At 48.1% G+C, this 14,135-nt stretch overlaps 1 protein-coding gene and 1 long non-coding RNA gene across 4 annotated transcripts in view; one reads left to right on the top strand and one right to left on the bottom strand.

The window, feature by feature from the left end:
* Positions 1-14,135, bottom strand: part of HMOX2 (heme oxygenase 2) — a 37,212-nt gene that overhangs the window by 761 nt on the left and 22,316 nt on the right. Inside the window, exons 2-6 of one of the 2 annotated variants that reach the window (XM_028840477.2) lie at positions 10,939-11,044; positions 3,985-4,108; positions 2,577-2,694; positions 1,379-1,870; positions 42-168 (exon numbers count right to left, since the gene is read on the bottom strand). In XM_028840477.2, the coding sequence (XP_028696310.1) occupies positions 42-168; positions 1,379-1,870; positions 2,577-2,694; positions 3,985-4,070 (823 nt within the window). In that variant the 5' untranslated portion in view covers positions 4,071-4,108; positions 10,939-11,044. 2 annotated transcript variants of the gene reach the window in all.
* The window catches only part of LOC144337874 (uncharacterized), a 28,281-nt gene continuing 14,358 nt past the window's right edge, over positions 213-14,135 (top strand). The window contains exons 1-2 of one of the 2 annotated variants that reach the window (XR_013411507.1): positions 213-2,227; positions 5,312-5,818. This is a non-coding gene — a long non-coding RNA (uncharacterized LOC144337874). Of the gene's footprint in view, positions 2,228-5,311; positions 6,063-14,135 lie in introns of those variants that run through there. The other variant, XR_013411506.1, reaches the window with a different exon arrangement.

Below are 14,135 nucleotides of genomic sequence, written 5' to 3'. Positions count from 1 at the left end.
ACACTTGCCCCAGGAGGGGAGCTCAAGACACACAGACCTACCTTTGTCTTGCTCACCAGCGTAGAAAGGGCATTTACGCATGTCTCCTTTCCCATCGTGTACAGGGAACCCATCCTCCAAGGTCTCTCTGGCCAGCGTGGAGCCGGCCTGGTCCAGTTCATTGAATATCTGCAGGAGCAGAGGATCGACTGAGCCATCTTTGGGTTGCCCACACTTTTTTTTTTTTTTTTTTAAATGCTTTTAAGATGAGGTGTCTGTTGCCCAGGCTGGAGTGCAGTGTTGTGAACATGGCTAACTCACTGCAGCCTCAAACTCCTAGGCTCAAGTGGTCCTCCCACCTTAGCCTCCTATATGTGTGTACCACCATACCTGGCTAATTTTTAAATTTTGCGGGGAGATGGTGTCTCACCTTGGTTGCCCAGGCTGCTCTTCAACTCCTGGGGTCAAGTAATCCCCCTGCCTCAGCCTCCCAAAGTGCTGGGATTACAGGCATGGGCCACTGCGCCTGGCCACACTCCTTTTCGAGGACGCCCTCTGGATAGAGTGAGCTGGAGCATGTGAGCTTGCTCAGGTGTGCCAACTACACAGCAAGCAGCCCTCGTGGGCAGCAGCTGCACTGCCTGATGCTCCTCCCTCCCTAGCATGTGCTCTGGGGAGGTGTGGATGTTGGTACCCCAAGAAGGCTGCCAACTGCTGGGTCTCCCCGGGAACTGACCAGGGAGGCACCCCATGCCTGGCCTTCTCTGAGGTGGCTCTAGCCACTGAAACTACCACAGCACAGACAGGAGGGCATGAGTACACCCCCATTTTTAGCTGCTGGTTATTTTTTTATCAAGAAGCAATAGAAAACCTGGAATATGGGAGAATGAGGCTGTGGCAGGGCTGACCCATCCTGAGTGGCCCTGGGAGGCCTCACGGGAAGCTGACAGGATCTGGGGACACAGTAAGCCTCCTCAGGTTCAGCCTCATCTACAGGCTACTTGTAAACACAGCTTGCTTACTCTCCTTGGTGGCACTGGATGTCTATTAACTTACAAAGCAGGGCTTTTCAAAGCAAAACTTAACTTAAAAGTAAATTATCCATTCTTCAAGACCAGCATCCTGTAGGGAGGAAGGAAGCCAGCTCCATTCTCCCAGACCCCTCCATGTGCTGGAGGACTCACCCTTCCCAAAACACTACCCACTGGCATCTATCACACCAGGCCTCCATGCTGGGAAACACCTACTGGGCCCACAAGCTCTGGTGGCCACCTTCCTCTCAGCACCCTGCAGCTCATCTGTCCTAATGCCATGTGTGCCCTCCTAGGCCACTCTGGATCTGCTACCACTGTCAAAGTTTCCCTCTTCAGCCCTGGCAGCTGGCAGCTCCCAATAGTACCTGCATGTTATACTCAAAAGCCTTGTTGGCCTCCTCCACGATCCTCTCTTTGGTCTTCATGTTCAGGTCCAGGGCGTTCATCCTGGCTCGGTAGAGCTGCTTGAACTGCTGGGCATTGTCCACATTCTCAAACAGGTAGAACTGGGTCCCTTCCCCTGTGCTGGGGAGTTTCAGTGCTCGCTGGGCCACCTTCTTCAGCACCTGGCCCCCCGAGAGGTCCCCCATGTAGCGGGTGTACGCATGGGCCACCAGTAGCTCCGGCTCATTCTGCCCTATGTAGTGGATCCGCTCCACGTACTTTTTGGCAGCCTTGGGGCACTGCACCTGCTCCTCCCAGTTTTCACCAAAGAAATATTCCATGTCCTTGGTCAACGCCTCCTTCCGGTGCAGCTCCATGGGGAAGTACAAGGGGGCAAAGGCTGGATGGTCCTTGTTGCGCTCCATTTCCTCCTCGAGGGCTGAGTATGTAAAGTAAAGTGCCGTGGTGGCCAGCTGTGGAGGTGACAGGAGGAGGCCAGCCATGCCTGAGCACACCACATCCAAGCAGCTGGATGCAGAGGCTCAAGTGACAACCCCCAACCCTGAAGACCCAATCCTATGGCCCATTTTTATGTAGTGAATTATTTAACATGTAAGGAATCTTGTGTTTCTTAAAGGAATGGCATGGCATGGTGAAGTCTTTGGAACACGCATACTTTTGCTTCCTTCACACCACTATGTTATTCTATCTAAGCCATAAGAACCTCTTTTTTTTTTTTTTTTGCAGGGGATAGAGTCTCGCTCTGTCAACCAGGCTGGAGTACAGTGGGGTGATTTCGGCTCACTGCAACCTCCACCTCCCAGGTTCAAGTGATTCTCCCACCTCAGCCTCCCAAGTAGCTGGAAGTACAGGTGTGCGTCACTACACCTGGCTAATTTTTGTATTCTCAGTAGAGACAGGGTTTTACCATGTTGGCCAGGCTGGTCTCAAACTCCTGGCCTCAAGTGATCCACCTGCCTCGGCCTCCCAAAGTGCTGGGATTACAGACATGAGCCACCGTACCCAGCCGAGAGCCAGAGCTTAATGTCAAGAAGGAATGGAGTGTGGAGAAAAGCCCAGCTTTTCCCTCAGAATGGCTCCAGGGGCACCTTTCTCATGGGACTAAGGCCTCTACCCCAACCCCATATGACAGTCTGGAACCCAACGTGGGGCACAAACCTTAAACAGCTCCTTCTTAATGTTGCCTTTCAAGAAGTCCTTGACAAACTGGGTGTTTTCTGCCCGGTCGTGTGCTTCCTTGGTCCCTTCCTTCAGGAGCTCCGAGAGGTCAGCCATTCTGTGGAGAGATGGGAAGTGTTTGTGTGTCAATTAGCCCTTCCCAGCTTCCCAGAAAGGGCCATAGGAAGAAGACTGAGTCCAGACCCCAAGGTGACCACCTGTTGTACTGGAGGCCGGGGCTTCTCAGACACTTCACTCCAACACAAAAAGCAGGAATTTGTTGGGGAACACAGGGCAAGCAGACATGACAGTCTGCTCCAAGGACTCAGGACACAAGGGATGCCTGTGGCCTGCTCCTTGAGAGTAGTACCCACGTCCATGCGTCTGTGTTGGGAACCACTCAAATGAGCAATGCTTTGCTTCTGTGGCCACCTAGTGGCCAAAAAGACACACATCTGTACTCCCATCAGTATTTGCTGGCTTCTAGGAACAGCCTGCCTTGGAACATGTCTCCTGGAATCCACACACCTAAGTAAGGCTGTGACCATGGGTCTCCTCGGATGGCCCCACTGCCTTCCTTCCACCTTGGACCCACAGCCTCTTCAGGACTATATATGACTAGGACCAAGCACGGAAGGATGAAGAGACAACCGAGAGGCTGGGGCTGGGACCTTGGGTTTGTGTTGCTTAACGAAATTACATAGTGTAAAGGTGTGTAGATGGATGGACAAGGTAGAAAACATATGATCCTAAAGATGGTTGTACTTGGGCAGGGGCTTACATGTGTCCACACAATCCATCTATAAGAGTGAGAGAAATTTGGCCTTATCATGGTCTGGCCTCTGCTGGCCTTTTTAGATTAGCTCGTTATCATCCATGTTCTGAGAATCGATTTATTATTAGCAATTATTTCAAGGGATAAAAAAACAAACTTGGCCAATGACTAGGCTATAAAGAGAGGCTAATGATGCAGAACAGGGCCTGGAAGCTCAGGTTTAGCATGAGCTGTCCCTATACAGAGTAAGGAAAGCCTGCCCTGCAGTCAGAGTTACTCAATTTTATAGGGTAAAGACTGAAGAGAGCCAGCTTTGCCTCCATTTACCCTTTCTCAGCCCAGATGAGAAAACATGCAAGTTTTGAAGAAGAAAAAAGGATGACTACCATCAAATCCTATCAGCACTCCCAGGAGCACCTGCTCTGCCTCCTGGGATAAGACAACAGACCAGTGGGGAGAACTCTAAGCAGCCGAAGCTGTATGCGGTCCCTGCAGGGCCAAGCAGGCACCCAGGGGTCCAGAGCTCATGGCCCATGGCCACTCCCCAGTGCTGCCAGCAGACGAAACTGGGTGTGCTGAGCAGGACAGGTGCTGGGCCCACCTGACTCAGTGCAGCCAGCCCCCATCACTCACCTCATTTGGTTCTCCTTTTCTAAGGCCCCAGAGTTCTTTTTCTCTGATTCGTCTACCCCCTCTGAGGTTTCCACTTCCGCTGACATTGCTGCTGGGTGTGGTTCTTGCTGCTCTCACTCTGGTCCTGCAGACACACAAGGAGCTGGTGATGTGGCACCCACGGCAGTCACTTCCCCAAATACCTGCCAGTTCTGCTTTCCTCGGAGCCAATGTAACCAAGGTGACACCCACACACCCCAGGATTGTTTTCTTTAAAATAAAGCTCTGCCATTACTGGGACCATAGTGGAATATGGAAAAAATCTGAATATGAACAATGTATTAGGTAATAGCATGGTATTGACATTAAGCTTGCTGGTTTTAAAAAATAATTGTACTGCGATTATGTAAGAGAATGTCTTTGTTCCTAAGAAATACATACTGGGGTATTCAGAAGTAAAGGCACACTGCCTGCAACTCTCTGTCAGATGGTTCAGAAGACAGGGTGTGTGCATGTGCATATGCTGCAGGGTGGGAACACTGGCAAGTCAGAAAAGAAAACAAGGCAAAATCCTAGCAGTGAATCTGGGGAAAAGGTTCTTTGAGAGTTCTTTGTACTATTCTTACCATTTCTCTGTATGCTTAAAACTGTATCAAGACAGGGTGCAGTAGCTCATGCCTGTAATCCCAGCACTTTGGGAGGCCGAGGCAGACTGGAGTTCGAGACCAGCCTGGTCAACATGGTGAAACCCCGTCTCTACTAAAAATACAAAAAATAGCCAGGCATGGTGGTGCTACTCGGGAGGCTGAGGCAGGAGAATCTCTTGAGCCCAGGAGGCAGAGGTTGCAGTGAGCTGAGATCGCGCCATTGCACTCCAGCCTGGGCAACAAGAGCAAAACTCTGTCTCAAAAAAAAAAAAAAAAAGTATCAAAATTTAAAAGTTAGGCTGGACGCAGTGACTCACGCCTGTAATCCCAGCACTTTGGGAGGCCAAGGCGGGTGGATCACCTGAGACTGGGAGTTCAAGACCCGACTGACCAACATGGAGAAACCCCGTCTCTACTAAAAATACAAAATTAGCCAGATGTGGTGGCGCATGCACCTGTAATCCCAGCTACTCGGGAGGCTGAGGCAGGAGAATCACTTGAACCTGGGAGGCAGTGGTTGCAGTGAGCCAAGATTGCGCCACTGCACACTCCAGCCTGGGCAATAAGAGTGAAACCTTGTCTCAAAAAAAAAAAAAAAAAAAAAAAAAAAAATTAAAAGTTACTGAAAAGAAAGAAAACCTCAAAAACCTTAGGGAAATAAAAAGCTTGGCAAGCAACGCACAGTTTCACCCCTCTGCAAGTGTGCTGACGCCAGTTCATCCTACCTGTGAGAGGCTGGGTGCCTTGTGCAGAGGGCAGCCCACAGGAGTTACCAAAAAAGCAGACTGTCCGTAGCCTACTCAGGACTTTGCTAGGCTGAAGGAAATATTAAGTTGACCAATCAATTCCCACTGCCTGCTGCAAAGGCTGAGCCTTCGTCAGCCAGGGAAATACAGTCCCATAACAAGGCAAGCTCATGCTCCATCCCTGGGGGCTTCTGCTCAGGCAATGTAAGGAGCAGCCCATTTGGGAAACCTTCTACATGAATAGCAGCACAGTAGCACCAACAACTAATAAAGTAACTCACAAAGACAGAACTAGGGCCAAATCAGGCCAAACTGGGCCAAGGAAAAATAACTTATCTACTGAGCATTTTCTGTGTGCTCTACCCAGAAACAGGTGTCAAGAAGAACAGAGAAGTATAAGAAATGGTCCTTGGCCGGGCGCGGTGGCTCACGCCTGTAATCCCAGCACTTTGGGAGGCCGAGGCAGGCGGATCACAAGGTCAGGAGATCGAGACCATCCTGGCTAACACTGTGAAACCCCGTCTCTACTAAAAATGCAAAAAATTAGCCGGGCGAGGCGGCGGGCGCCTGTAGTCCCAGCTACTCGGGAGGCTGAGGCAGGAGAATGGCGTGAACCCGGGAGGCGGAGCTTGCAGTGAGCCGAGATCGCGCCACTGCACTCCAGCCTGGGCGACTAAGCGAGACTCTGTCTCAAAAAAAAAAGAAATGGTCCTTAAAAGGCTCAAGGCGGCCGGGCGCGGTGGCTCAAGCCTGTAATCCCAGCACTTTGGGAGGCCGAGACGGGCGGATCACGAGGTCAGGAGATCGAGACCATCCTGGCTAACACCGTGAAACCCCGTCTCTACTAAAAATACAAAAAACTAGCCGGGCGAGGTGGCGGGCGCCTGTAGTCCCAGCTACTCCGGAGGCTGAGGCAGGAGAATGGCGTAAACCCGGGAGGCGGAGCTTGCAGTGAGCTGAGATCCGGCCACTGCACTCCAGCCCGGGCTACAGAGCAAGACTCCAAAAAAAAAAATTAGCCGGGCGCGGTGGCGGGCGCCTGTAGTCCCAGCTACTCAGGAGGCTGAGGCAGGAGAATGGCGGGAACCCGGGAGGCGGAGCTTGCAGTGAGCCGAGATCGCGCCACTGCACTCCAGCCTGGGCAACAGCGTGAGACTCCGTCTCAAAAAAAAAAAAAAAAAAAAAAAAAAAAAAAAAAAAGGCTCAAGGCACATATCCTTCCTGAGTTTCCTCTAGACAGCTAGTTATATTTTTGTTATCTTTTAGGATATTATAATACATGGTTTGCTCACTGAGGCCTTTTTGAACCGTCTCTCTCACCTTTACATTTAGCATCTATATTGGGATTATTTTAGGAAGTCAAGTGATAACTCATATAGCACAATGCCTACCATGTGGTAAGCACTCAATGAACGTTACATCATGATCATACTTTATTTTGACTGAGGTTTAGTGATGTCTGAGAACACTCAGAAAACAAACATCGGGATGTACAGAAAAATAGAACCTTCTCTTGACTCCAAATCAGAGACGCTCTACTCTGCAATAAAGCTGATGAAGTGTATGATGCACAACACAGTCTAGAAGAATGTGAAAGCAGGCGGGTATCACATGGAGGGAACAGTATGCAGAGGGCTTCCCGGGGCACGACCCTCAACACAGACAGGATTTGGGGCAAGAGTTGGGGAGGGCCTCTAGATCAAAGGAATATTATGAACAAAGCCAGAAATGGGTGGTTCACAGAGATAGCATAAGGCTGCCCAGCTGTGTGTCCGCTTATGAAGGGGCCAGAACAGGCACTGTGAGCTGTAGAATAAGCCTCACATGGGCCTTCAGACCTTGATTCTTTGCTGGCTGGGCGTGGTGGCTCACGCCTGTAATCCCAACACTTTGGGAAGCTGAGGTGGGCAGATCACGAGGTCAGGTAGTTCGAGACCAGCCACTGGCCAACACAGTAAAACCCTGTCTCTACTAAAAACACAAAAATTAGCCAGGCATGCTGGCACACACCTGTAATCCCAGCTACTCAGGAGGCTGAGACAAGAGAATCGCTCGAACTTGGGAGGCAGAGGTTGCAGTGAGCGAGATCGAGCTGTTGCACTCCAGCCTGGGAAAAAGAGCAAGAGTCCATCTTAAAAAAAAATTTTAAAAGGCCAGGTGTGGTGGCTCACACCTGTAATCCCAGCACTTTGGGAGGCCGAGGCGGGCAGATTACCTGAGGTCAGGAGTTCGAGACCAGCCTGGCCAACAAGGTGAAACCCCGTCTCTACTAAAAATACAAAAATCAGCCAGGCATGGTAGCACACGCCTGTAATCCCAGCTACTTGGGAGGCTGACGTAGGAGCATTTCTTGAGCCTGGGAGACAGAGGTTGCAGTGAGTCAAGATCATGCTGCCTGCACTCCAGCCTGGCCGACAGAGTGAGACGCTGTCTCGATAATAAATAAATAAAATAAAATATTTAAAATAATAATAAATAAATAATAAGAACAGCTTTGCTCTACACCCTTGAGGACCCTGAGAGCCAAAATTTGTCTCTGGCTGCTCAATTCTCAGGCAGCAGAGAAAAAGGTGCTGGGATGAAAACACTGAGCTATATAGAGGAGGGAGGGGTGCAGTAAAGGGTCCTGGAGCCTCTAGATGGGTGATGGAAGCAAAGGACCAGGCTTAGGGCACACCCCAGGTACCCCAGGACCACAGTCCCCATGCTCCTTACAGGCAAAATGAGGCAAAGACAAGTGCAATTCATGGCCCAGGTCACCAACTGCAGTAACTGGAGTACGCTTCTTGCCATTTGCACCTAATTATCATGCTGCACAACAGTGACAGGGAAGGTGATTACATCTCATTAACTGTGTTTTACTCAGTAATAACTGCATGCTCCGGGAGAGTATAGTCTTGCTTAATTAAACAACAAGTCCTTTTGCTTCTCTTAAAAATACAAAAAGGCGCCAGGCGCAGTGGTTCACACCTGTAATCCCAGCAATTAGGGAGACCGAGGTGGGCAGATCACCTGAGGTCAGCAATTCGAGACCAGCCTGGCCAACATGGTGAAAGCCCATCTCTACTAAAAATACAAAAATGAGCCAGGCATGGTGGCGGGCACCTGTAATCCCAGCTACTCAGGAGGCTAAGGCAGGAAAATCCCTTGAACCCGGGAGGCGGAGATTGCAGTGAGCCAAGATCATGTCACTGCTGCACTCCAGCCTAGGAAACAGAGCAAGACTGTCAAAGAAAAAAAAAAAGCTGCTTCCTTTGGTACCCACTTGGGCATTTTCTCAGCAGCACTTTACTTGTGTTAGCTCCTTTTCAACCTCACTCCTGTCTGCCAGCTCCCGGTTCTGACCTCCCAGCCCATGGGAAGCCAAACTCTGGACCAGAGCTGTCTTTTCCATTGCTATAGCTCCAGGGTCTGGAAAATACTAGATTCTCAATAAATACTTGTTGAGTAAAAACATCCAACTGAAAAAAAAAAAAAAACCAGGGTTGAGGGGAGAGGAAGGAAGGAGAACATCTCGTGCATGATGCCAATAATATGCAATTTTTTAAAAACAAGAAAAAGTAATCTGCTGTCCACGACTTCAAATTTTCTAAACTCAAAACAAGTTCTACTGATTTTACTTGGAAGGAAAGCTAACAGGAAGAATGCTGAGTCCTCAAGGCGGGCTGAAAGTACCAACTACCATCTGTACAGACCTGGGGGCTGGGGCAGAGGAGGCTCCTGGGAAGGCTCGGTTAGCACATTCAACCCACAGACTGGGGCCAGGGGAGGCTACCTTGTGGCCTAGCCACTGTCCAAGGGAGTGGCCACACAGTGTGGCATTCAGAGGCCACCTTGCAACAGCAGAAACGTAATATTTTTTCACTTTCTGAAAAGCTACATGTCCAGACTTAGTCTGGTTGGTTTCTATACTTGAATGCTCTTTTCTTTGCATGAACCATTGGAATCTCTAGAAAATTGGGGGCCAAATCATAAACGTAGAACCTTTTTAGACTTCAATCTCTAATATCCACAAGAAGCTACATGTTCCCCACCCCCACCCCCACCAAAAAAAAAAGAAGAAAAAAAGATCCTAAAATATTCCACTCTGGGAAATACACTTCAAGAAATAGTGATAGTAATTGTAATCTGTATCAAAATAATACACAGCCATACTATGATGTTAGGAAAAAAAAAAACACACAGCCTAAGAACAAAGGGCATGACTGCTCAAACAACAGTAAACAATGGAATCCTGGCACAGCCAGGACAAGTTGATAAGCTGTGTTCACGCATGGAAAAGCCTACAGAAACTTTTTTTTAAAAAGGACCCCAAACACTGACTACAACTGTGTGCAAAAGTATACAAGCATACTGATAATGACAAGCGGGAAATTTGGAGAGCTATAAATACTTGTTTTTTGTTGGATTTTTTAGCCAACTGCCTGCTTCTTTTATACGGAGTGACTCAGTTCTCTTGCAAAGAAAAAGGGAAGAGGGAGGGGAAGGCAGGGAAGGGAAAAAAGAAACCAAGAGACAGGAATTGGACCAAGCAAACCAGCTAAGATCCCGCACTGCGTTAACTAACTAGTCAATGGAAGCTCCTGGGTCCTCTTTTCTATTACAAATGCTAGAAAGGCCAGTCTGCCCTCTCTCTTTCCCATTTCCAAAAACCTGTGACCCTCTGTTTATTAAATCTACCTCCACTACTCCATAATTCCAGTACTCCTAGCTGTTCACCTGATCAGCTGCTGATTCTCATTCCAACACCTGAGCTAACAGAAGCAGTAACAAAGTTCCTATCACAGTTACTTCCAGCAAAAGAGGTTCCTTTAGACCAGCTCAGCAGATCCCGAATGCTGTCCCAAAGCTTTTGCTCCTGCTAGATTGCTGGTACCAGGCACTACTGGGACTTCTGAGACAACAGACAAAGATGTCAAATCCTCCTCTATGGAGACTAAGTCCAACAAATTTCACGTCAGGAAACTCAGTGCATTGCTGCCAGGTGGGAATATAATCTAAGAACTATATTAAAATTCATTTCCTATATTGTGATACAGAAAGGAACAATAAAGACTTCTTTGCCCTGGAGAAACCTGAACTGAAGGAAGAGAGCAGGTTGCTCAGCTCAGCCAGCACCGAGGGTAAGGAATAGCAGACTGACTCACTCCTTGGAATGAGAACAATTCTGCAGGCTTCTGACTCAATGAAACAGTGACACTCGACGGTGACCAGCTACTGCACTGCATGAGATGCCCACAGCATGAACTCGGGTTGTTATCCCACATGCACGGGGAAGCTAAGTGGCTGCTCAGAGACTTCTGCACTGGGACTCCACCAATGCTCCCTCCCTGCTGAACGCCTTGCAGTTGGCATCAGGATTCTTACCATCACCCTAGATGGGGGTCCCCTGCCTGCTTCCTAGAAGGCTGTTTGCAGCTCAGAGCTCACTCCTATATAAAATTGCCACCATATTAATATGAGGTGATTACTCTTCAGCTTCCACAACTGACTATCATCCTGTCTTCCCAGTAAAACCAAAAGCTTCCTACAAGAGAGATCTAGATTCCCTCAGATTCAGATCAGCGTCCAATATGACTTACAGGCCAGCACCCTGGGGAGCATCCAATCTGAGTTACAGCTGTTGCAAATACACAGATGGAGTCCTGCTGAGAAAGCCAGTTAAACAGAGGATATGTGTGCCTGTGCCTGTGTGTGTAACAAGAAAATAACAGTTAAATTCTAAAATACCAAGTAATACAAATTTTTAATTGGGTCCCATGTCTCTAAATTAGCTGTATGAAATTTGTTTTGACTTCTCTTCAGATCTGACTTGACTCTTCTAAGTTTTTAACTGACAATTATATTTATGGGGTACAGTGTGATGTTTGCACACATGTATACATTGGGGAATAATCAAATCAGGGTTATTAACATATCTATCAGCTCATATACTTATTTCTTTGTGGTGAGCACTTTTAAAATCCACTCTTTTAGCAATTTTGAAGTATACAATACTATTATAATATTAACCATTATTAACTATAGTTACTATGCTGTAAGACAGATCGTCAGACCTTATTTCTCCTAACTGAAATTTTGTACCCTTTAATCAACATCTCCCCTTTCCACACCCACCTTTCCTTTCCCCCAGCCGATGGTAACCAACATTTTACACTCTCCTTCTATAACTTGGACTTTTTCAGATTTCACATATAAGTGATACTATGCACCATTCGTCTTTCTTTGTTTGGCTTACTTCACTCAGCATAATGTCCTCTAGATGCATCCATGTAGTCACAAATGACAGAATTTCCTTATTGTTTATGGCTGAGTAGTATTCCATCGTGTGTAAATACCAGCTTTTTTTTTTTTTTTTTTTTGAGACGCAGTCTCGCTCTGTCGCCCAGCCCAGGCTGGAGTGCAGTGGCGCGATCTCGGCTCACTGCAAGCTCCGCCTACCGGGTTCATGCCATTCTCCTGCCTCAGCCTCCCGAGTAGCTGGGACTACAGGCGCCCACAACCGCGCCCGCTAATTTTTTGTAATTTTTTTTTTAGTAGAGACGGTGTTTCACCGTGGTCTCGATCTCCTGACCTTGTGATCCGCCCGCCTTGGCCTCCCAAAGTGCTGGGATTACAGGCGTGAGCCACCGCGCCCGGCCTAAATACCAGCTTTTAAAAATCCATTAATCCACTGTGTGCTGCGAAGACTAAGTGGGCTAACATGTATGAATGTTTGACAAAATGCAGCACCACCTCGAATATTGAGCTCTTACTGAGGAAGTCACTGGTGAGAATGAGCAATTGGATGATTGTTAAACACTGAGAAAGAACAAGAAATCTAGCAAATTCGGATAGTTCTGGGCAGGTCACACCTGAGGACTTCTAACTCAGACCTCATTCTCCAGCAGTGTCAGGAAACAGGAATATCTGCCCTTTCCAAGGTGAACCATGTGACCACTGCAGGCTAGAATACCCACATTGCAGATGCCACTGGAGACTGGCTGAGCCACATGTTTGGGGCAGCAGACAGAGCTCAATCAGTTCTAATCCAATAAGGCACTATATAACAGAGACTTCTCAACACCCTGAAGAAGCCACATCATCTAGAACTATAGCTTCTAAGTTTATAGAATAAATGGCCTGAGGTCTCCTCTGAACTCTGGTACTACCACTCCTCAGGAAATATTATACATAAGCCCTTTCATTTCAATCACTGGGGCAATTCAATCCCACAGTTCCTTGAATGGAAGAGTGACTATTAACCTCTTGATAAAAGAGCAAATCCAGGCTGAGTGCAGTGGCTCACACCTATAATCCCGGCACTTTGGGAGGCCAAGGTGGGAGCATCACCTAAGCCTAGGAGTTTAAGACTAGCCTGGGCAACACAGCCAGACCTTGTCTCTACGAAAAATAAGATAATTAGCCAGGTGTGGTGACACACACCTGTAGTCCCAACCACTCGGGAAACTGGGGCCAGAGGATCTTTTAACCCCAGGAGTTCAAGGATGCAATGAGCTATGATCACACCATTGTACTCCAGCCTGGCAAGGGAGTGAGACTCAAAAAAAAAAAAAAAGAGCAAGTTAAAACTGAATCCAGCTGGGCACAGTGGCTCACGTCTGTAATCCCAGCACTCTGGGAGGTCAAATGCGTAGATCACCTGAGGTCAGGCATTCAAGACCAGCCTGGCCAACATGGCGAAACCCTATCTGTACTAAAAATATAAAAAATTAGCCAGGTGTGGTGGCGCGTGACTGTAATCCCAGCTACTCGGGAGGCTGAGTCACGAGACTTGCTTGAACCCAGGAGGTGGAGGATGAGCCGATAGTGCCACTGCACTCCAGCCTGGGCGACAGAACAAGACTGTGTCTCAAAAAAAAAAAAAAAAAAAAAAGGGTTGGGCGCGATTGCTCACACCTGTAATCCCAGCACTTTGGGAGGCCGAGGCAGGTGGATCACGAGGTCAAGAGATTGAGACTATCCTGGTTAACACAGTGAAACCCCGTCTCCACTAAAAATACAAAAAAATTAGTTGGGTGTGGTGGCAGGTGCCTGTAGTCCCAGCTACTCGGGAGGCTGAGGCAGGAGAATGGCGTGAACCCGGGAGGTGAAGCTTGGCAGTGAGCCGAGAGAGACCATGCCACTGCCCTCCAGCCTGGGCTACAAAGCGAGACTCTGTCTCAAAAAAAAAACAAACAAACAAAAGACAATGAATCCTGGAAAAGTGGGGACTCGGGACACAAAGCACTTGAGTCAGATTTACTAAATAAGCATTTGCATGTCTGGGCAAAAAGGAAGGCAAACTAATTTAAAGGCATTAGCCTCTTAAGTAACCTCAAAAACTGACAAGAGACTGGTTGTGGTAGCTCAAGCCTATAATCTCTGTACTTTGGAACGCTGAGGTAGAAGGATCGCTTGTGGCCAGGAGTTCAACACCATCCTGGGCAACAAAGTGAGACCCCCTCCATCTCAAAAAATATATTGAATTAAAAAAAAAAACAACTGATAGCAGTTCAAGAAGTCCAAGACTTTTCTTGCAGGCTTTTTTACTGGAGAAGAGAAGTGTGCTCATCTCTAGCCATGTGCAAATACAACTGAGCAAGCAGTGAAGGCAGACACGAAGGACGGAACCTGAAACACTGAAATGAGTTCAAAGAAGGGGCCTGGAATTGACTATTGCTGGGACAACGATGAGTCCTTATAGAGTCTTCCTACTATAACTGAAATAAGCACAAGACTCGCCCCTGTTCCCTGACTGCCACCTCACTTTATATGAGGAGAATGTGTCCCAGGGCTG

The sequence above is a fragment of the Macaca mulatta genome, chromosome 20, assembly GCF_049350105.2.
Source record: "Macaca mulatta isolate MMU2019108-1 chromosome 20, T2T-MMU8v2.0, whole genome shotgun sequence".
Lineage (NCBI taxonomy): Eukaryota > Metazoa > Chordata > Mammalia > Primates > Cercopithecidae > Macaca > Macaca mulatta.
Note: the sequence above shows the minus strand (reverse complement) of the source record. Positions and strands in the feature narration are given on the sequence as shown.